The sequence below is a fragment of the Coregonus lavaretus genome, assembly GCF_964263955.1.
Source record: "Coregonus lavaretus genome assembly, chromosome: 21".
In the NCBI taxonomy this organism is placed as follows: Eukaryota; Metazoa; Chordata; class Actinopteri; order Salmoniformes; family Salmonidae; genus Coregonus; species Coregonus lavaretus.
Window position 1 is genome coordinate 29295448 of NC_140008.1, and position 22696 is coordinate 29318143.

At 42.8% G+C, this 22696-nt stretch overlaps 3 protein-coding genes across 4 annotated transcripts in view; 2 read left to right on the forward strand and 1 right to left on the reverse strand.

The window, feature by feature from the left end:
* Window positions 1-200: 200 nt before the first annotated feature.
* srd5a3 (steroid 5 alpha-reductase 3) lies at window positions 201-3719 on the forward strand. Its single transcript, XM_084185482.1, has 5 exons — window positions 201-447; window positions 682-836; window positions 971-1162; window positions 2034-2165; window positions 3365-3719. The coding sequence occupies exons 1-5, from the start codon at window positions 227-229 to the stop codon at window positions 3622-3624; spliced, it is 960 nt and encodes a 319-aa protein (XP_084041608.1). The 5' UTR covers window positions 201-226; the 3' UTR covers window positions 3625-3719.
* Window positions 3720-4402: 683 nt separating this feature from the next.
* On the forward strand, window positions 4403-8204 carry LOC311148499 (putative divalent cation/proton antiporter TMEM165). The gene is made up of 6 exons (XM_084185480.1): window positions 4403-4745; window positions 5292-5520; window positions 5701-5876; window positions 5993-6175; window positions 6474-6579; window positions 6885-8204. The coding sequence occupies exons 1-6, from the start codon at window positions 4491-4493 to the stop codon at window positions 6959-6961; spliced, it is 1026 nt and encodes a 341-aa protein (XP_084041606.1). The 5' UTR covers window positions 4403-4490; the 3' UTR covers window positions 6962-8204.
* Window positions 8205-8282: 78 nt separating this feature from the next.
* Window positions 8283-22696, reverse strand: part of clocka (clock circadian regulator a) — a 70951-nt gene continuing 56537 nt past the window's right edge. For both annotated transcript variants that reach the window (XM_084185467.1, XM_084185466.1), the window contains 13 exons: window positions 21487-21600; window positions 21252-21370; window positions 21011-21093; window positions 20454-20560; window positions 20184-20331; window positions 19926-20007; window positions 16521-16665; window positions 16316-16410; window positions 16054-16221; window positions 15780-15938; window positions 15134-15552; window positions 14697-14952; window positions 8283-14611 (listed from right to left, as the gene is read on the reverse strand). In XM_084185467.1, coding sequence (XP_084041593.1) covers window positions 14333-14611; window positions 14697-14952; window positions 15134-15552; window positions 15780-15938; window positions 16054-16221; window positions 16316-16410; window positions 16521-16665; window positions 19926-20007; window positions 20184-20331; window positions 20454-20560; window positions 21011-21093; window positions 21252-21370; window positions 21487-21600 — 2174 coding nt within the window. In that variant the 3' untranslated portion in view covers window positions 8283-14332. The remainder of the gene's footprint in view (window positions 14612-14696; window positions 14953-15133; window positions 15553-15779; window positions 15939-16053; window positions 16222-16315; window positions 16411-16520; window positions 16666-19925; window positions 20008-20183; window positions 20332-20453; window positions 20561-21010; window positions 21094-21251; window positions 21371-21486; window positions 21601-22696) is intronic.

Sequence of the window (22696 nt, forward strand, 5' to 3'; positions counted from 1 at the left end):
TTGATTGGATCAGTTATATCAGTAATGTATCATACAGTATTGTGGTTATTTATCTGATGACCTACCTAATACACGACTGTCCCTGTGTAGTCTCCAAAACCCGACCCTAGGCAACGTTGTCAAGGGTCGAGTTTTCGAGACTAGTCCCTGTGCAGCAGTTGAGCATCGGAACTTGAATGCTCTATTGGTGTTTCCAGCCGGAGGTTTTTGAGTGCCTTACCAAAAAATGCCAACGCTTTTAGGATTTTGTGTTATTGATTTCCTGTGGTTATCCTTGGCTTCGTGTTTTCTCTTAGCTTTTTGTGTCCACAAACTTTCACTTTACCTGCCGACTGGATGTGAGCAGTCAAAACTGTATCTATTATTCCAGGATCTAATCCGATACGGTAAAACCAAGGGACCACTGAAACGAGACCACTGGCTGCGTGTTTTTCATATCCCCAAAAGGTAATGCCTCGGCCCTTTTGAGGAAATGGGAAAACATATTTCAAATGTATTTTAAATTATTCACTTCCATATATTTACTTTATTGAGGGGACGTTTATCAGCACAATGTAATGTAACAGCTGATCAGAAGCCCAGACTTCGAATGGCCTTGGAAGACTAGAGCCCCGATTGATGATGATGATGACACTTGACTGAGTGTAGGCCACTGTTTTTAATTAAACCTCTTATTTGTAGATGGTTCTGGCACTTCTATGCAATATCTGTTGGCTGGAATGGTTTGCTTATTGTCCTGTCACTTCACATGATTGTATGGGGCCAGCAATTCCCATCATGGTTGACTGACATATTGGGATTCCTGACTACTGGTGGACCAGTGGCAGTCAGGCAAGGTAACTTTTCCAGATTTGGGATATTTTATGGTTACCTCACATTTTTGTTTTCACTCGCTGTGTTGGCACCTGGTAAGACCAACTCCTCATATTAGATTGTATGTACCTGTAGAATACTGACTCATCTTTTTTAGTTCCACAGGTGTCAGCTGTGCTGGTGCAGGTGTTGTTATGGGTCCATTCCCTTAGACGACTACTGGAGTGCCACTTGGTCAGCGTGTTCTCTGATGGGGTCATTCACATTGTTCAGTATATATTCGGCTTGGGCTACTACATTTTACTGGGACTGACAGTGCTGTGCTCGGATCCTTTGATAATTGAAGAAGGTGAGCTTTGTATTGAATTGCTTCACAATTCACATACTGTTTGATGATCGTTACTGAACAAAAATAGAAACGCAACATGTAAAGTGTTGGTCCCATGTTTCATGAGCTGAAATAAAAGATTCCAGGAATGTTCCATAAGCACAAAAAGCATATTTCTCTCAAATTGTGTGCACAAATTTGTTTACATCGCTGTTAGTGAGCATTTCTCCTTTGCCAAGATAATCCATCCACCTGACAGGTGTGGTATATCGAGAAGCTGATTAAACAGCATGATCATTACACAGGTGCACGTTTTGCTGGGGACGATAAAAGGCCACTCTCTAAAATGTGCAGTTTTGTCACACAACACAATGCCACAGATGTCTCAAGTTTTGAGGGAGCGTGCAATTGGCATGCTGACTGCAGGGATGTCCACCAGAGCTGTTGCCAGAGAATTGCATGTTCATTTCTCTACCAACGTCGTTTTAGAGAATTTGGCAGTATGTCCAACTGGCCTCACAACCGCAGACCACATGTAACCACGCCAGCACAGGACCTCCACATCCGGCTTCTTCACCAGCTGATGAAACTGAGGAGTAGTTATGTCTGGGTCTGGCTCCCCAGTGGGTGGGCCTGGCTCCCAAGTGGGTGGGCCTATGCCCTCCCAGGCCAACCCATGGCTGCGCCCCCTTGCCCAGTCGTGAAATCTATAGATTAGGGCCTAATTTATTTATTTATTTCAATTAACAGATTTCCTTATATGAACTTTAACTAAGTACAATTGTTGAAATTGTTGCATGTTGCGTTTATATATATTTTTCAGTGTATTATATGTGATTGTGATATGATTTGATATGCTGCTGATGCCAGACTGATGGTGTTGTTTTGATAGGGAGCCCTGCTCTCCCACTGCTCTCCCAGCTGAGGTGGTACCATATGGCTGGAGCTGTGCTCTTCTCCTGGGCCTCTCTGTTGCAGCATCGCTCCCTGGTCCTGCTGGCCAGACTGCGCACTGGAGGATCAGGTGAGGTCATGCAGATCAGATGTCTAAATTATTAGCTCGAAATGACTCAGAGAGAGCACACTCAGCAAATAAATGTCACTTTAACTCTACCCACATGTACATATTACTTCAACTACCTCAACTAGCCGGTGCCCCCGCACATTGACTCTGCACCGGTACCCCCCTGTATATATAGCCTCCCTACTGTTATTTTATTTTACTTCTGCTCTTTTTTTCTCAACACTTTTTTGTTGTTTTATTCTACTTTTTTTATTTAAAATAAATGCACTGTTGGTTAAGGGCTGTAAGTAAGCATTTCAGTGTAATGTCTGCACCTGTTGTATTCGGCGCATGTTGCCAATAAGATTGGATTTGATCACATTAACCCTATCAGTCCCGAGACCCCAGCAAAATATTTTATTTTATCTGACTTTCATTTATCTGCATGTCCAGCCCTTATATTTAGCATCACAATGAAGTGTTTTACCTTTTTTTTTTTTTTTGGACAACTAGGGCTACAAGTAGCAAACAAAACAATTTCACACAAACTTGCATTTATGAGTTTTATTGACAAATGTCAATAAAGAAATGTCAGCCAAAGCAGAAACCTGATAAAAAAGATTTTTTTAGGAATGCTGTAAATACAGAAATGGTTTGTTCACTGGGAAATGAATATCCAAATAGTCAGTGACAACTGTGTGGAGTTTGTGACAGCAACTATGTGAGCTTATTACAGTTTAGACACTATGTCCTGGGATTTCCTATGATCTTCTTTGTAGAAGAACATCTTACGTTCTAACGACTCTTGTGTGGCTTGTGAGCGTCATAGAGCAAAATGTTACATGTGTGTGTTCGTGAGAGTCTCGGCTTTACATGGAAAGCTTTTAATAGTTTGTAGCTCAAACCATTCGGACTCTGCATATGTTTTTGTATAAAAGACCCGGCCCCGGGCCCCTTCGGGATCCGCCCTTGTCTCACAAACACTGCTCTAGCTCAGCCCCGGTTAATCACACAGACTACGGATGCAGAAGAAATAGACGAATCCAATGGTAAAACCCAGAAGTCTCTAGCTCACACACTATGTTTAAAAGGGGTTAGAAGTCCCAAATGTGCCGTCGATACGGTGGGACTCATTGGGTTAGCATCTTTTTAGCTTCCTCATGGATATGTGTTGCATAATTTGTATAATTTTGTTGTTGTTTTGTTGTTCTCTTTTGCAGGGACAGTAGAGACTCTAGCCCACAGGGTTCCTAGTGGAGGCTGGTTTGAGCTGGTCTCCTGTCCTCATTACTTTGCTGAGCTGCTGATCTATGTGTCTCTGGGGATTGTGTCTGGCAGTCACACTCTCACCTGGTGGTTCGTTGTCCTCTATGTGCTCTTCAACCAGGCGCTGGCTGCCCAGCTCTGTCATGAGTTTTACACAAGCAAGTTTCAGTCTTACCCACAGCATCGCAAAGCATTCCTCCCATATTTATTGTAACTGATGCATGATGTGAACTGATGCCTGATATGAATAATGTGATTTATTTTGTACAACCTATTTTGCAAGAAAAATAAATCTAAAGACATTGTTTGTTGAAATGATTGCATTGAATATCTATTTTTGAATAGAATACATTTATAGATTTAAGAATGAACAGGACAAGATTGATAAGGACACCTTTAACAGTGGAAATAATTTGTGTACATTGGCAAGGACTGATAAGGGAGTGCTTTGGCTTCTGTATTTAAGGTGACTTAATTAAGGTGCAGGGTTTACGCCAAGCCCTAGCCCAGTTTATGCTGTCACTGACAACAGCAGCTCCACTAGATAATGAATGGCATTGGTGTCCATTTCGGCGGCTTTATACCATCAAGGGGTTCATCTTACATATCCTGAGATTGTCCCCAATTTAAAAAAGCAGTAATTACATCAATAGAAAAGTCTTCCAGCATTTAAAAAAATTATCACAGTATTTGAATTGTTTATTTGACCACTTTTATTACTCTACATGAAAGTTTAGCTACTATATAGTATTGTTTCATAGAGCCTCTTCCGCTCTGGCTTTATTTGCTCGTCTCCCACTATGGGTTTGCATTTGCAAGTCTCTCTAGCTTGACATTTTCCATGACATCTACAAATTGACAGTTGAAGTAGCCAATGAGAGTACTGCACGGTAGGTACGTCAGCAAATAACATACGCGTCCTCCTTTTAGCGATCCAATCACATTAGTCGTTTACTGTCTTTCAGGTAGAATGTTCACAACTTCAAAATTCCGTATGAGTTCTATCCTCAATGGTTCTATCAGTGAGGGATAGGCAAGCTTATCTACCAAGACCAACTGGCTCATTATATCGAGTGATTTATGCAGTCAGGGGCAGTGATTAAAAAAAATTTGTTTTACCCATACGCTTCTGTAAACTGCCTTTATTATCAGCATTTTAACACAATCTGCGCGCTTCGCTTTGTTAAAATGTATCTCCTGGCCGGCGGAAGGGATGGAAGGGCTAACAGAAGTGTGATGTGTGTCCTGCTACCCCTGGCTGTCGCGGTGTTGTCGGCCGGAGTTTCTGCGATGCAGGAGGAACACAAACCAGTCCAAGAACAACCACCACAAGAGGTAACTAGCTAACTAGCAATCAACGATAAAATGTAATTAACCGATGTTTCGCGTGCATGCTAACGATAGCGAGCTAACTCGTTATCTAAATACCATTCCACATAACTAATAATGCTAACTAACTAGCTAGCGTCGTTAACATAGCCAGAACAAGATGATGTGTAAAGTCACCCCCCAGTATCTATTTCACTCGGTCACTTTGACCTCTTTCTGGGTTCATGCTTTGGGGACATGCCATAGGTGGAAAACATGGCTAGTTGGGTTAGCCACTTACCAGCTTGCTATTTTACTGGCTGTTCTTACCTTCGAGCTCGTGTGTGGTGTTCAGTTCAGCGTTGTCCTGGTCGTTACTAGCCCTAGTCTGGAAGCTGAACTCCCATAACTACCTAGTTGTATTGTACCCCCTGTCTACGTGACTTGACTACCTGCGTCAATGAGAAAGACTGTACCATTCCAATATGTGTACAGACATACAAATTAAAACATGGTTTTCATGGCTAACTTGTTGTGGAACTGAACTGACATATTTTTTTCACCCTTCAACAGAAAACTCCTACTGCTCATGCCATTGGTTCAGAGGTCAGTGAAAATGATTCCAGCAAATCTGGTGACCTGGGCTTCATCCATGCCTTTGTTGCTGCCATCTCTGTCATCATTGTCTCTGAGCTGGGAGACAAGACTTTCTTCATCGCTGCCATCATGGCTATGCGCTACAACCGCCTCACCGTGCTGTTAGGGGCGATGCTAGCGCTTGGCTTTATGACCTGCCTTTCAGGTTGGTGGATGGATGGGATGTTTGGCTCCTGATGGTTGGGGTAGATATTACCTTTTTAAGTTTGTTAATGTATCCCAATTAGTGGAGGTACCATATGCAGATGCATCCTGGGTTTGTCTGAATGTTTGGTTCTGTACAGTCTGTCCTTTGTCTTACTAAGTCCCTCTTGTGTTTTGTCAGTGATGTTTGGCTATGCCACCACCATTATCCCCAGGATTTACACATACTACGTGTCCACGGCTCTGTTTGCCATCTTTGGTGTGCGCATGCTGAGAGAGGGGCTGAAGATGAGTCCAGACGAGGGTCAGGAGGAGCTGGAGGAGGTACAGGCTGAGATTAAAAAGAAGGATGAGGAGGTCTGTACAAACACACACACTGCCCACACCTACATTTACATATTGTTTTCATATTACCCTGCTGTAACTCTTGGTCTAGGGTTTCATTGTTTGGTTTGTATTCCTATTTCCTATAGCTCCAGCGGTCTAAGCTGGTGAATGGGGCTCCAGATGTGGAGTTGGGTTCAGGGTCAAACCATCCTCATGGGAAATGGCACAGCTTCATCTCGCCTGTGTTCATCCAGGCCTTCACCCTCACCTTCCTTGCAGAGTGGGGAGACCGCTCTCAGCTGACCACCATCATCTTGGCTGCCCGGGAGGTGAGTCCTGACAGACCCACTATGGAGTCTGAGTCTGCTTTCCTAGTAAAATGGCACATGTTACACTGAAATCAAGCCAAGGCTAAAATGCTGAGGTGTGGCTGCAAAGCATTCATTGTGGATCTAAAGTCGGAGTTCATGATTAAGGTCAGGATATAGGGTTGCAGTGTACGTGTAATATACTCAAAGGGAATTATATTGTTAGGGAATCACTGTTGTTCATTTTTGCTACTGCACTGTGATACTTGTTGGTTCTGTGAGAGGGTTAAAGGTGTCATAAACAAAAGCTCTGTCTCAGGATCCTTTTGGAGTGGCGGTGGGTGGTACTCTGGGACACTGTCTGTGCACAGGACTGGCTGTGGTTGGAGGAAGGATGATTGCACAAAAGATCTCTGTCAGAACTGGTGATATATTTTATATATATATGTTCCCGTTTAAGTGGCCATAGCCTAAACCAGGGCTCTCCAACCCTGTTCCTGGAGAGCTACCGTCCTGTAGGTTTTCGCTTCAACCCTAATCTAGCGCACCTGACACTAATAATTAGCAGGTTGATTAGATTAATCAGAAGTTACAACTGGGTTTGGAGCGAAAACCTACAGGAGGGTAGCTCTCAAGGAACAGGGTTGGAGAGCCCTGGCCTATACTGTAATGAATGTAGCTAGTAGTCATTGTAATTGTGTTATGGACCCCTATGTTTTCTCCTCCTCAGTTACAATCATTGGTGGGATCATGTTCCTGGCCTTTGCATTCTCTGCCCTCTTCGTCAAGCCAGATGCTGGAATCTGATTGGAGTGAAGACATTCAGGCAAATGTTGTACATACCTGTAAAGCTCAACTATGTGTATAGAGAGGCTGTACTCTTGACCGTGTGTATGACCGAGTTGTACTGTACTCTCATGGTGTGGGTGAATGTGTGTGTGTGTGTGTGAGAAATATGGAGAATATTCTCTAATGGGACTCTAATTGGTGAGTGTGTCTGTGTGAATGTTGCCCTCTTGTCTTACTGAGTCTTTGATCCCTCACCAGTCTGAATCTTGTGGCTTACAAACAGAACAAGACTTCCCTCTCCCTCAGGCCCGTCAGTACTGAGCTTGGGTCTGTTTATTCATTCGTCCCCATCCTTGGTTATTATATTATGATTTAAGAGCAGCTCGTTCTTTCACTGAGTGCATGGAATCTCCCCTCTTCAGCATGAGCTCAGTGTTATTGAGCAGCCAAGTCACTGCTGGTTGAATGCTGACTCCAGGGCAGTCCCATGGAGGGCAGTGTTGGGATCACTGTGGAGAGACGCAGTCCCTCTGCTCAATGGCCAGGCCTCAGGTCAACTCCCATATATTTTGTTCCCTTCAGAATGTCATCTGAGAACAGAACATAGGGCTGCCTTAGCGACATAACCCACATAATGAGGAGACTTACCATTTTCCAGATGTATCAGTGATAAGTATATTACTGTTGGGTGATTTCCATCTGATTGATAGACAACACATGCCAGTTGTAAGCATCATTGGGATCTTGAAGCAGAAGTAACCCATTCAGTATTGTCTACATTCCGGCCTTGTAGTAGCGGGGGGGTGGGGGGACACGTCCACCGGCCAGTCTGTCCGTTGTCTACAACTCAAATTACTACAACGGTTTATAAAAAGGTTGTGTGAGGCCTACTGATGAAGAAATCATGGTACTAAATACTTCATAGCTTCCTCCTAAATTTCACTGCCTTGTTTTGAGACCTGAGCCATTGTCTACTACACCTTTCCTGAAAAGTGGTTGGTTATGGTATTTATTTACAACTTTGGAGCGGAGAGATTGTTAATGTTAACCGTTTTGGGGTTTTGTTTTTTAGCTGAAGTACTGTACACAATACATTTTTAAAAAGTGCACAGGGAAATGTCACTACATTGTCAATATTTGACTAGTTTTACCCTGTGATGACCGACCAAGCGTGTACATGTACGCTGTTTGCGATATAGATGGACTTGATTGTTAAAGCCTGATTTAATGTAAATACTCAATAAAACCTGTCATGCCTAGACTGGTTTCTTACCTTACATTCTTGTCTAGCCCCTACATTTTATGCAGTGACTAACTTATCCTGGATATGAGTAATTGCAGCAAATTGCAAGAAGCAGGTTTCTAACCTGACAATTGACGCCTGCCTTCTGGTTTATCCATCACAAGTGAATGTCCAAAACGAGGGATTTCTCAAAAAACAAACATTTATTTAAAAATTGAATAAGGGGCGCAAAAAGCACTGCTTGCTTTAAAAGGTTCCATTATGTTTAGTTTATGTAAGAATGGTCTGGCTCTAGAAATTAATTTATAGCAGCGAACTTTGCAGTGATATTACAGCACTATTAAAATGCAAAATGCCTTCAGAATGTCTCAGGTTGTGTGAATACCCTAACTTACCTATGCTGCAGGGCATGGTTAGCACCATTGAAATAGAAGGGGCAGAATGGACATTAAAATGCACTTTTCATTTTTGGGATATAAATCTGGCCACTGTAGTAGTCTTAATATGGGTACTCTGAGAACAATTCAATGTATCATGTTGGTCCATTCCACTGATTTCTGGGCACCCACAACGATCAATGTGTTTGAACTTTGTGTTCACCTGATAGTGTCACAGAACTAGAGAGGTTGTGAAATGCATTGAACTACAAACTGTCCATTCTACTTGTTCTAAAAGTATGTAATTATGGGTCAAGAACAATTGATGTAAAAAGTGGAACACAGCCCTAGGTTATGACTCAATTGTGCAATAATGCCAAGAGAAACTATTTCAGTTTCAGGTGCTTTTTGGAAAGTGTACTGAACAGATTAATTTCATGAGCCAAACAAGTGTTCTGCAAAGAACGCCACACATACAAAGATTAAATGATAGCAGAGAGAACACTGATAGACATTCAGAACTTCTAGTGCGTACATCAGAACTACAGAACATTAAACATGATTCACCACCTTTTACATTGGGCTTTCCATCTGGGTATTAAAAACAAGTATAACAATTTAGTATTCCCATCTTTCTCTTTGGATACAAAGCATCTTTACCACCCCTTCCCTCCATTTTCCCCACCCCACATCTTGCATATGGTCTGGGTTGAATTACCTTGTAGCCTTTTGAGATACAACATAGGAGATCCCTACTTTGATACTTTAGGTAAACGTGAATAATAAGTCTTATGGGTAATTTGTGAAAAAGGAACATCAACTTGGTCATCCTAGAGATGATCCAATATATTAATCTAGCATTCCTCTCATAGCACATTGAGAGAATTCATAAGATTTATTTGGCAATTGAAATCAATTACATGGGGGGGATATACAGTATATGCTATTAAACAAGGATTTCTTTCAACATTTCAATACACCTTTGCATAACCATGAGCTAATGATGAGTCCTTATCAAGGAGCTCAAAGTGCCGATTCTGTTTTGGGGAAATTAGATCAATAGTTCTTACGCGTGTCACAGTTTGTTTAATTCCTTTCTCATTTGAAGAAAATCATTAGGTAGATGTTTTTTCTGGTTTGCTTTCCCTTTCTACACCATGATGGCAGTATATTACAGTGTATGACATTACATATCTACTATAGCTCTATTAATCTTTTGAGGTCTAGCTTGGCCATAGAAAAATAATCTTAAAATCTGAGGTTTGTGTTCTGTTAAAACACTCTTAAATTCTTTACACATACCAGTTTTTACACAGCTATGTTAGTGTTTGATATTAAATTACATTCATTCAAGTATTGCACTGCCTGACCTACTAATGGTAGCTGTAAGGTTTATCACGCCATAGGTGGCGCACGTTTACTTTGTGTTAATAAAAAAGCAGCATAAAATCAGTGACCAACCAACTATTAAGTAAGAGCCACATATACCGTTTCTATACAACTTGTTGAATAATCTGTGTTGATATGCATTACTGGCAATACAATAACTTTGTGGTTATAAGTACCGACTTTGTTCTACTGTACAGGGCAATGAACCACCAATAGCCTAGCAGCAGGGACCACCATTCGCACTAAGCGTGAGTAGTGACTAGCAGGCTTTGTGTGACTTATTGTACTTGTGAACACAAGGGCCTGGGACAGTTTTGCCATGAGGTACTGCAACATGAACATGGATTGGACCAGCCAGCCTTGTGAGAGACCGGAGCAGGAAATGACCCCTAGAGGGCCCAGACATTCTACAGTGTTGCGCTGTGATACCAGAGAGATTTGATATGAAATATGTGGTTTGTCAACTTCCACCAATAAAAAAGTGAAACTTAATGCAGGTTTCACACAATCCTTCTCAAGAAAACGATGGCCAATGATGAAGAATATTAAATATTCTACACTGAACAAAAATATACAACGCAACATGCAACAATTTCAAAGATTTTACTGAGTTAAAGTTCATATAAGGAAATCAGTCAATTTAAATAAATTCATTAGCCCTAATCTATGGATTTCACATGACTGGGAATACAGAAACGCTTCTGTTGGTCACAGATACCTTTAAAAAAGAAATTGCAGCGTGGATCAGAAAACCAGTGAGCACCATTTGCCTCATGCAGCACAACACCTCTCCTTCATATTTTGATCAGGCTGTTGATTGTGGCCTGTGGAATGTTGTCCCATTTCTCTTCAATGGCTGTGCAAAGTTAATGGATATTGGCGGTAACTGGAACACGCTGTCGTACACGTCGATCCAGAGCATCCCAAACTTGCTCAATGGGTGACATGTCTGGTGAGTATGCAGGCCATGGAAGAACTGGGCCATTTTCAGCGTCCAGGAATTGTGTACATATCTTTGCGACATAGGGCCATGTATTATCATGCTGAACCATGAGGTGATGGCAGCAGATGAACGGCACAACAATGGGCCTCAGCATCTCGTCACAGTATCTCTGTGCATTCAAATTGCCATTGATAAAATGCAACTGTGTTTGTTGTCCTTAGCTTATGCCTGCCCGTAACCAAAACCCCACCGCCACCATGGGGCACTGTTCACAACATTGACATCAGCAAACCGCTCACCCACACAACGCTGCCATCTGCCATCTGCCCGGTACAGTCGAAACCGAGATTAATCTGTGAAGAGCACATTTCTCCAGCGTGCCAGTAGCCATCGAAGGTAAGCATTTATCCACTGAAGTCAGTTACGACGCCAAACTGCAGTCAGGTCAATACTCTGGTGAGGACAACGAGCGTGCAGATGAGCTTCCCTGAGACGGTTTCTGACAGTTTGTGCAGAAATTCTTTGGTTGTGCAAACCCACAGTTTAATCAGCTGTCCAGGTGGCTGGTCTCAGATGATCCCGCAGGTGAAGAAGCCGGATGTGGAGGTCCTGGGCTGGCGTGGTCTGCGTTTGTGAGGCCGGTTGGACGTACTGCCAAATTCTGTAAAACAACATTGGAGGCGGCTTATGGTAGAGAAATTAACATTAAATTCTCTGGCAACAGCTTTGGTGGACATTCTTGCAGTCAGCATGACAATTGCGCACTCCGTCAAAACTTGAGACATCTGTGGCATTGTGTTGTGTGAAAAAACGGCATATTTTAGAGTGGCCTTTTATTGTCCCCAGCACAAGGTGCACCTATGTAATGCTCATGCTGTTTAATCAGCTTCTTGATATGCCACGTCAGGTGGATGGATTATCTTGGCAAAGGAGAAATGCTCACTAACAGGGATGTAAACAAATTTGTGCACAAAATCTGAGAGATAAGCTTTTGTGTGTATGGAACATTTATGGGATCTTTTATTTCAGCACATGAAACATGGGACCAACACTTAAAATGTTGTGTTTATATTTTTGTTCAGTATATAATAAATGTTTTATAGAGATGAAATTAACTGACCGGGTCCCTGACCATGCTACTCTAAGTGAACATTCATGACGACTACTACTAAAGTGCCATTCTGCAGAGGCCCCTGACAAGAAACGAGCAACTGGGAAAACCAGAGGCTCGATCCCCAAGAACCTCACTCGACTTCATTTACCATAGAAACCTGGAAATCCACTATGGAAGTTAATATGGCAACATACAGTACAACCAGTCCATAGGACCCCACTCAACAAGTCGTTTTAAATTCACCATGGCACGACAATCAAACCATCACCTTATAACCTTCCAACACAGTTACATGGGGATATTTACTGCCTGACAGGAGGAGCAGAGCAGAGGAGCAGAAAAACTTCAAACAGACATCTGTTTTCCGTATTTGTTTCAATCCATTCTTTTGGCAGGTCCAACTAACGCCAGTTTCACTTGTTTCAGAGGTAATTTGCATTCTTGGATCAAATAGCCTCAGCATTTTATCTTCTTGTCTGTACTGGGCCTAGCCTACACCTTAAGGAGGCATTTCCAGTATTGTAGTTTGTCTTCTCCATTCGAACAACTGAGAAGAAGTGAAGAGTACTGTTTGTAGGGGGTTCTTAATGTTAGAGATGTCAGTAGCCAGAGTTTCAATAAGTGCTATACGTTTACTTTAATGAATGACCGCAGTAAGTCAGATTAGCAGTTTAATGTCTTGATTAAGACAGCAACCCCCCACAGTGTAATACTTCCATCACTGGCTTCAGACAAACATACAAAATTACTTCACGAACACATGAAGATGAACTCGGATCACAACAATTGCTAGCGGCATTCTGTCCAAACACCTATTTGATGAGATCCACCTTCATTACATTTCTCCTCTAAAGAGGACAAATATCAATAATTTGTTTGCTTTGACCCATAAAAAGCTTCCTTGGAGATCAAGGTCATAAATATGCTGTAGTTGCTGGTTGTAAGTGACAGGAGAAAGTATGGCCATAAGAGGATGCATTCATTCATAGAACAGACACAAAGGATTCAGTATTCATTCCATTTCTAACAGAGCTAATATGTGACAATGTGTGGAAATATCACTGTCGTGAATTGCATTTCTTAGTTTAAGGTAATGTTTGTGAACATTTAAAACGTCATTGAATATATAATTTTTCTATAAGAATACTTATATTTTTCTACACATTAAGCCTTCAGGGCTAAAATAACTACAGTATTGTAAAGCATTATGACTTGGCCATTGTGTAGTCTGTACCTAGAGGTACTATTCATGCATCACTATGAGCATTATGTGACCACTCTTTAAAACATTCATAATGCCTCAGGTTTAAATAAACTAAAAAATGCTTATGAATAGCTTTTGGCATGAGGCATTATGGCAGAGTAAAGAATGAACTCATAAGGTTTCCATAGGATTCATTTAAAGTCTATTTGGTCTACTGTGGGTCTTTGCTTTATTAACTGTTTAAAATATTGTTTTGAGTAAGATTGTGTCTATTTAGAGTCCCCAACATGTTGCTTTGGACCGCAATGTATATTCAAAAAAATATATTGTTTTCTTTACCAAGACTTCGAAAGTGAGGAAGAGGATGAAACAAACTGTGACACGACCAGCAGCATCAGCGGTGTCCGCTACGCAGACACACCCCCCCGAGAAGAAGGAAGTCTGTGAAAAGATCTGCCATTAAGCGTGTTAGGTTTGCTTTCTTTCATAGAGTCCTAGATAAAAAATATATATTCAAAGCTACAAATAACAGACAACGCTTTTCATTTCATGCATCATATAAAATATGAGTTCTCTTTTTGTCCATATATTTACATATTATTTTACATGTGTTCTGTACCATAAAAGTACAATCCACATGACATTCTTAAAAATATTTTCTGACCCATAATTACTTTAACATGAAAAAACTAAAATAGGAGGAAAAACAATACACACGAGGAATCTCTGCTGTCTGTTCCGTAGGACTTCTTTGAAGCCTGGATTGAAGCTCCAGTGGGTCGACTGGATCATCCTGCATAAATTAATCCTGTGAGGGTGACCGGAGCACACACTGAACACACAAGAAGAGGGCAGGGGAGGGGACAAACACTGGCGGGACCAGGGTTTCCTCCCCCTGTCACCGTGGTGAGGGGACCTCAGTTCTGAGCATGGCCGTGAGGCAGAGCGATCCTGTGCTCACTGCATCAACAGAGCATTGTTTTCTCTCAGAAGCGCCAATCGTTCACAAGTTCTATTGATCCACCCATCCATCCATCCACTATACCTCTTCACCCCCCCCACACAAACACAGAGACCTTGGCTTGGTTCAGTCCACATGTCTAATTGGCTGTTGCCAGGTTACTGAGGCTGTGTGCTGGAGCGGCCTGACATGCTACCTGCCCTGTGAGAGGCCAGCTGCAGTTCCTGTTGCTGCTGCTGCTGTTGTTGGAGTTGTTGTTGCTGTTGTTGTTGCTGCTGCTGGAGCTGTTGCTGCTGCTGCTGATGTTGCTGTTGTAGCTGTTGTTGTTGTTGCTGCTGCTGCAGATGCGTGGTGGCGAAAGCGCCTTGCTGCTGCAGTGGGAACGCCGCCTGCAGGATCAACTGGGTGGACTGGTTTCCATGGAGCAGCCGAGGGCCCTAGAGAGGGAAAACAGAGAGGTGAGTGGGTGGGAAAAGTACTTGATATACCTTTACAGACGGTACTCTCTATTGGTCACCTCACCTGGAGGAACTGTGTTTGTTGCTGGGCCAGCTGGGCCTGTCCGTGCTGTGTGGCTAAGGCCTGAGACTGAGCCTGCGTCTGCTGCTCCTGCTGCTGAGGCTGCTGCTGGGCGATGCTGATGGTCTGAGTCTGGCCCTGCTGAGGAGCGAACGCCGTCACCACCTGGCCCATGAACATGGTCGTAGGGACCATGACCGCTCCACACGCCATCGGACCAGTCACCAGCTTAGTCAGCAACTGAGAGCCAGCAGGGAACCTGAGAGAGATGAGGGAGAGAGGGTGGAAATAAATGATCAACAGATAACAACCAGACACGTACACACAAAAAATGTATGCAAATCCCTTGAATAATCATTATAGTTCTCAGCAACACCAGCCGCGGAGTGTGGAGCATGCTGAGTGAGAGGAGAACATACCCTGTTGGTGGCATCATGTACCTGATCTGTCCCGAGCGGTCCTGGGCAAAGGTTGCCACAGTAGCTGTGTTGTTGCTGCTGTTCTGGGCCAGGCTGTTGGCGATCTGGACCACATTGGCCTGGTTGGGCTGAGAGATCATCATGGTGTTGTAGAGGGAGGCCGGCAGGGCACTCTGCTGGGGCGGCAGAGAGTGAGTCGACCGCACTGAAGACTGTGAGAGGACAGAGCTGGTGTCTCGTAGCAGGTTCTGTTGTTGAGGCTGGGCCTGCTGCTGAGGTTGCTGTTGAACTGTGTGCTGCTGCTGAGTACTGCCCTGCAGGCTGCCTGCAGACACCACCTGGCCCTGCATGGTGAGAGCGCCCCCTGGCTGCATGGTGGTCCCCTGGGCCAGCTGCACAGAGCCCAGGCTCAGCCCACCTGCACCAGGCTGGAGGAACATCTGCACCAGAGCAAATACCACAGAGTAAGACTCATCTTCTCGCATAGACAAACACAGGCATAATGACACATGCATGCATCCACACAAATGTAAGCAGACATTTTGGTTCAAGTACTCAAACATTCAGTCACTAAACCCTTTCCCAGTTCTACATAAGAGGGCCATGGTTAGTATATGGGGCCCTTATAGTGCTGTTCCCCAGACAGACAGCAGGGGGCAGTGCTAACCTGTAGGCCCTGGCCCTGCACCTTCTGGAGCTCCTCCTGGATCTGCCTGAGCTCTTGCTGCTGCCTCTGGATGTTGGCCTCGATCATCCTGGTCCTCTGCTCCAGCTGATCCTTCAGGTGCTGCATGGCATCCAGCTGGGTGGAGAACTGTACCATTGGCTAACAAAGTTGAAAATAAGGGATGTTTGTGGACGGCTCATTATAATTGAACATTTCTGTCACTGACACTAGGAAAATAAACTGCCAAATTACCGTCCTGAGGGAGATTTCTCACCTGGACACTGGGCTGGATCTGCAGCTGCTGTTGTGGTGGTTGCTGCTGTTGCCGTTGTGGTTGTTGTTGCTGCTGCTTCTGCTGTTGTTGCTGCTGTTGTTGTTGTGAAACTATGGACGGGGCCATGTTCTGCCCTGTATTCTGGGTGTGCTGGGAGCTCATCGATTGCTGTTGGAGACAAACACAGGAACTACATTAGGAACCAAATCACTATCAAATTTAGAGATGCGGTGACCACAAGCTGAAGAAAGCCCACACTGACCTGACTGCTGACGGACGACCTTCGCTGTGATGTCATCTCAATAGCAGAGACAGACTGGCAACCCGGTGTACCCCCGTCTGTCTTTAGCTTAGGTGCTGAGGAGGAAAAAACAAACACCTTACTATTAGGATCAAAGTAGCTCTCAGAACGGATGAGAAAATATTAGACGAGATGGATGTAGTGAAGTCATGTGGTCAGTGCTTACAGGCTGGGTTGGAGACGGCGGTGTGGGACGAGGACTTGCGGGAGCTGCGTGAGGAAGCGGAGGGTGTGCGGCTGCGGTCAAATCGCTCCAGGGCCTCCTTCAGGCTGGAGGTGTTGAGCTGGTGTTGAGACTCAGAACCAGAGTCCTGAGATGGAGAGAGCAGAGAGAGAACAGTCAGCAGAGACTCACTACTACAACTCCCAAACCTTGTTAGGAGACTTTGGAAATACATCATTCCTTCCTCCCTTGCATGAGGTAATCACTGATCTAACACAGTTGGATAGGTGAAAACAAAATGTTTTTATATATTTTTTCATTTGTATATTTAGCTCACATAATATAATTTAAAAGTATGCATTAAGTGTCTGTAATAGAATAAATGTGGCAAAAACAAATGTAGACATTAATAAAGGCATTTCTATAGCTTGCTAAATATTTTTTACAATGGTGGGGTAGTGCCAAGATGGAGGCAAGGTGGCTTCAACACAGCGCCTCCTATCAGTCATCTAGTGTATATATAAATAATTGGTCACAACCTCTCCAGCAGTAGGAGTTGATGCTTTCACACAGCACACTCGAGCTGTCCAGAGCAAAATAAAGTGCCCATCAATCTACACTCTGAGCTTATTTATTTTAGGTAAAGTAATTTACAAAAGTACACTTTCAATAGTGAACATACAAGCAATATGCTGGCTACTGTTGATAGTCTGCAAAAGAAAGCTACAAAAAGACACTAGCATTGATCTTGACTAGCCTACTGTAGCCATTTTGATCTCTCTTTTGGAACGTTTGTCTTAAAGGGGCAGCTTCCTATTTTCAAATATTCTCAAAATGACATAGTTTAGAAACAAATGAATGCAATTAATACAACGCAATTCTAAAGAATAGAGTAATGACTTGCATTGCTAAATTATATTACACAGCTTTTTAATACATATCATAATAACCATATGTAGCCTATTAATAGCTGAATATAGAAAGAAAGCATGCCAACCTATAGGCCAATGCATTTAAGAACTACACCATGTCCGGGCCAGTAGAAATTCTGTTCAGGCCAGTAGATTCTTGGCCAACTAGCCCGACCAGGCCAGTGAAATTTTTTTTTAACGTTGGACCCTGCAGTGTTTCATACGTAGCCACAAAGTGGTGGCGTATAGGCTATTTACTGTGCTTTGATTGACGAACAGCAAGCTTGACTAGTTTATAAAAGGTGCCGAACAGACTGAACGAAGTCGACCTCATATTTCCTTGCCATTCATAAATCATACAACGTAGTTATATGTTCATGGTATCGCATCCGGACAAGTAAACTAAAAATCTTGTTTGTATTTTCGATAAGAAGTCCATCAGGACTTGCCAGACAGTGACGTTAAAGTGAGTGACTTGTCAGTAGCCTACCGAATTGCATCGGTAAGAGAGCTGTTCATTTCGCTCCCTAATTTGCATACTGGTAGGCTTTTTGACGATTATCTGCAGATAAATTATGAAAACATTTGATGAAGATGGTGAAACCTCCTCACTGCAGGAACAATAGGTGGTCCAAAATATGATAAAAGCAAACAGATTGAATTGTTTTAAAAGCTAATGATACTTATATTGTATTTTCAAAGATATTGATATAGGTCTTCCGATTTAATCAGTGTTGACAATGGAGTAGTCAACTGCTGCTTTCTGTGTAGCAAAGGAGTGTTTAACACTGGCACTCTTGGCATTCTCTCAACCAGCTTCATGAGGTATGCTTTTCCAACAGTCTTGAAGGAGTTCCCACATATGCTGAGCACTTGTTGGCTGCTTTTCCTTCACTCTGCGGTCCAACTCATCCCAAACCATATCAATTGAGTTGAGGTTGGCTGATTGTGGAGGCCAGGTCATCTGATGCAGCACTCCATCACTCTCCTTGGTCAAATAGCCCTTACACAGCCTGGATGTGTGTTTTGGGTTATTGTCCTGTTGAAAAATAAATGATAGTCCCACTAAGCGCAAACCAGATGGGATGGCGTATAGCTGCAGAATGCTGTGGTAGCCATGCTGGTTAAGTGTGCCTTGAATTCTAAATAACTCACCGACATTGTCACCAGCAAAGCACCCCCACACCATCACACCTCCTCCTCCATGCTTCATGGTGGGAACCACACATGCAGAGATCATCAATTCACCTACTCTGCGTCTCACAAAGACACAGCGGTTAGAACCAAAAATCACAAATTTGGACTCATCAGACCAAAGGACAGATTTCCACCGGTTTAATGTCCATTGCTCGTGTTTCTTGGCCCAAGCAAGTCTTTTCTTATTGTTGGTGTCCTTTAGTAGTGGTTTGTTTGCAGCAATTCGTCCATGAAGGCCTGATTCACGCAGCCTCCTCTGAACAGTTGATGTTGAGATGTGTCTGTTACTTGAACTCTGTGAAGCATTTATTTGGGGTGCAATCTGAGGTGCAGTTAACTCTAATGAACTTATCCTCTGCAGCAGAGGTAACTCTGGGTCTTCCTTTCCTGTGGCGGTCCTCATGAGAGCCAGTTTCATCATAGCATTTGACGGTTTTTGCGACTGCACTTGAAGAAACTTTCAAAGTTCTTGAAATTTTCCGGATTGACTGACCTTCATGTCTTAAAGTAATGATGGACTGTCGTTTCTCTTTGCTTATTTGAGCTGTTCTTGCCATAATATGGACTTTTCACCAAATAGGGCTATCTTCTGTATACCACCCCTACCTTGTCACAACACAACTGATTGGCTCAAATGCATTAAGAAGGAAAGAAATTCCACAAATTAACTTTCAACAAGGCACACCTGTTAATTGAAATGCATTCCAGGTGACTACCTCATGAAGCTGGTTGAGAGAATGACAAGTGTGCAAAGCTGTCATCAAGGCAAAGGGTGGCTACTTTGAAAAATCTAACATTTATTTTGATTTGTTTAACACTTTTTTGGTTACTACATGATTCCATATGTGTTATTTCATAGTTTTGCTGTCTTCACTATTATTCTATAATGTAGAAAATAGTAAAAAAAAAAAAAAACCTGGAATGAGTAGGTGTGTCCAAACATTTGACTAGTACTGTATATATATTTTTTCTTTATCAGTGTTATTTCCTGATAGTTGCTGGTTGAAGAAACAATAGCATTAAAATGTACCAGAGGCCAACCAAAATAGAGCTTGTAAGGCAAAAAAATTATATCTTAACACCCCCACCCCAGCCCGGGGGAGCCTGGTTGACAATTTTTCTACTTGGCTGGCTACTTCATGTGCTTGTGGAAAACACTGGTCACAGACATCTTATCCTTTAAGCTGAACAAGACCTCATTAACCAAACTCAGCCCCCTCTTTATCCCCTGAACTCAGTGATTTCTCATGCTCAGCAGTCGGCGAGACGAGCTCTCACGTCAGTCTCATAAATGTCTCACCTTATCTACCGCAAAGATTTCTGGTGGTGACTCCTCAACAATCCCCAGCTCCCTGCGCTGTTCAGCCCTCACCTCAGCATAGCTGCAACACAACAGAGAAAGAGGGGTATGAACGTCATAACACAATGCCTGATGGTGTGTCTGTGATAGAGTGATCAGGGAATAAATGCAATACTACTGGTTATCCATTGTATAACATACATACTTCTTGTGACATATTCATATGAATATCATTATTAGTGATTGGCCAATCTATACCTGACGACAGTGTGCGTGCAGACGATGAACTCGGGCCTTGAGTTCCACTGGTGGTAGGTGATGTAGTAATGAGTCTGGAGCCAGATCCACTGCTGCCCTTTGGTGAGAAACCTGTAGTAGCACGACTTCCCCTTCCCGTACTGCATTACTGCAGAAGAGAGAGAGAGGAGTGAACTGATGTCACAGGTGGACATGGGACAGGAAAACACAAACACACTCATAAAATGTGCACTTATATCAAATACACAAATGTGACAGAAATTGACTCACAGTGTCCATGGCATTTGGCCAGTGACTCCAGGTCATCCACGTGGTAGTAGTCATACCCAGATGTACCCAGAACCTCAAACGGCAGGTAACCTATTATGGGTGGAGCCCTGGGGAGGTAACACAATATTATTAAATATGACAGCACAACCCATTCAAATATAATAATATACTGTTTCTCACCCTGTAAAGCAGTGATAATAACACATCAAAAACACACAAAGCAATGCATTACCCTCTGGACATGGTTTCTACAGAGGACAGTATAATAAAGGTATTCAGTGGCAGTGAAACACTAAGTACTCTATCTAGTGTTGTTGCTCCCAAACGGTTGAGACTCAGAGCTGTCCCCTCTAGAGAGCAAGCTGACTGACTGGCCCAGAGACAGAACACAGCAGCCAGCTAATTTGATTTGAGCTGAACCAAACACTCTCACTGTGATTGTGTTCTTACTGCTGTGTGCCTAGTCTCAAACAGCTAGAGGCTAACTCTCTAACATGACATAGGCAAGTAAACACACACACAGACATGGCTATAGACAGCCTGACAGCACACATTACCTGTGGTCCAAGAAGAGGAACTTCCATTCTAAGCTGTGTCTGGAGGTGAATTCTTCATTGGGTTCTTCCACAGTGCACATCTCCTGTGGGTGAGTGAGGAAAAACTAGATGTTTACTTCTTATACAAAGGAAATAATTTACAGAGCTGTCACTAAGGAAACCTTACAGTACAACATTAGACATACATGGTTACCTAGCTACCTAAATATGCAGTCTGTGATCTACTGTATAAGTGTCTTACCTTAATAAACTGTGGTTTAGCTAATCTCACAGTTGCTATGAAACAGACTCGGTCCTCAAAAGCGGGCCGGAGTGAATGCTGAATCACCCCTTCCAAGCCGTTTCGAGTTGAGTTAGGCACTTTGGGAGAAAGGAGAGAAAATAGAAATGTGGACAGACCAAAAGGCAACAGTTACTAAGTGCATTTATGGTCACAAACTAAGTACAGACCAGCTACAATATAAAATAAAACTCACCATTATTCAGGGCCTTGAAGTTTCCGATGAACTTGACGTACTCGTACACAGGGGGCGCTTTAGGGTCGATCGTCCCTCGGAGCATGTGGCAACAGAATTCTAACTGGTTTTTAGCTGAAAACAAATGAATTATATAATAAAACCGTACAAATAATAAACTCAGGGGTACATCTAATTCTGAAACAAATTATCTGCTTAATCTGTGGCCAAAGAAACTTGACATGGACCATTTAGGCAACTGCGGCCCGTGGATCAATTTCCAACAAAACAAAAGTCTGGGTCTCAATGTACTGTTGAGGTGCAATTTACCTTTTATTTTTATTTTCGCACAGTCTCTATGCACACTCACAGGGCCCTACACACTCACACACACACTCACTCTTCTCACTCACACATAATATGCACCAGTGAAGGCTCCTCAGAGGAGGAAGGGGAGGACCATCCTCCTCAGTGAATTTCATAAAAATCAAAATGGTAAAACATGAAAATAGTTCTCATTTTTAGATACAATTATACTAAATATATTCACGTCACCAAATAATTGATTAAAACACACTGTTTTGCAATGAAGCAAAACAAGCATTTCGCTACACTCGCAATAACATCTGCTAACCATGTGTATGTGACCAATACATTTGATTTGAAGGTCTACAGTAGCCTCAACAGCACTCTGTTGGGTAGCACCATGGTGTAGCCAGAGGACAGCTAGCTTCAGTCCTCTTCTGGGTATATTTACTTCCATACAAAACCTAGGAGGCTCATGGTTCTCACCCCCTTCCATAGACTTACACATGAATTATGACAACTTCCAGAGGATGTCCTCCAACCTATCAGAGCTCTTGCAGCATGAACTGACATGTTGTCCACCCAATCAAAGGATCAGAGAATGAATCTAGTACTAAAAGCATAAGCTACAGCTAGCTAGCACTGCAGTGCATAAAATGTGGTGAGTAGTTGACTCAAAGAGAGAGAAAGACAATAGTTGAACAGTTTTGAACAAACGCATTTTTTTCTAAAATGAAGGAGAAGCAAGAGAGAGAGAGTCATTATTTTTCACTTTCAGTTTTTCTTACTTAGCTAGCAAATGCATCTAGCTAGTTTAGCCTACTCAAACACCCTGCTCAAACAGAGGGATGCTATGTTAGCTAGCTGGCTATGACTATCCAACACAACACTAGAACTCTTCCAAGTCAAGGTAAGCTTTTGGTTT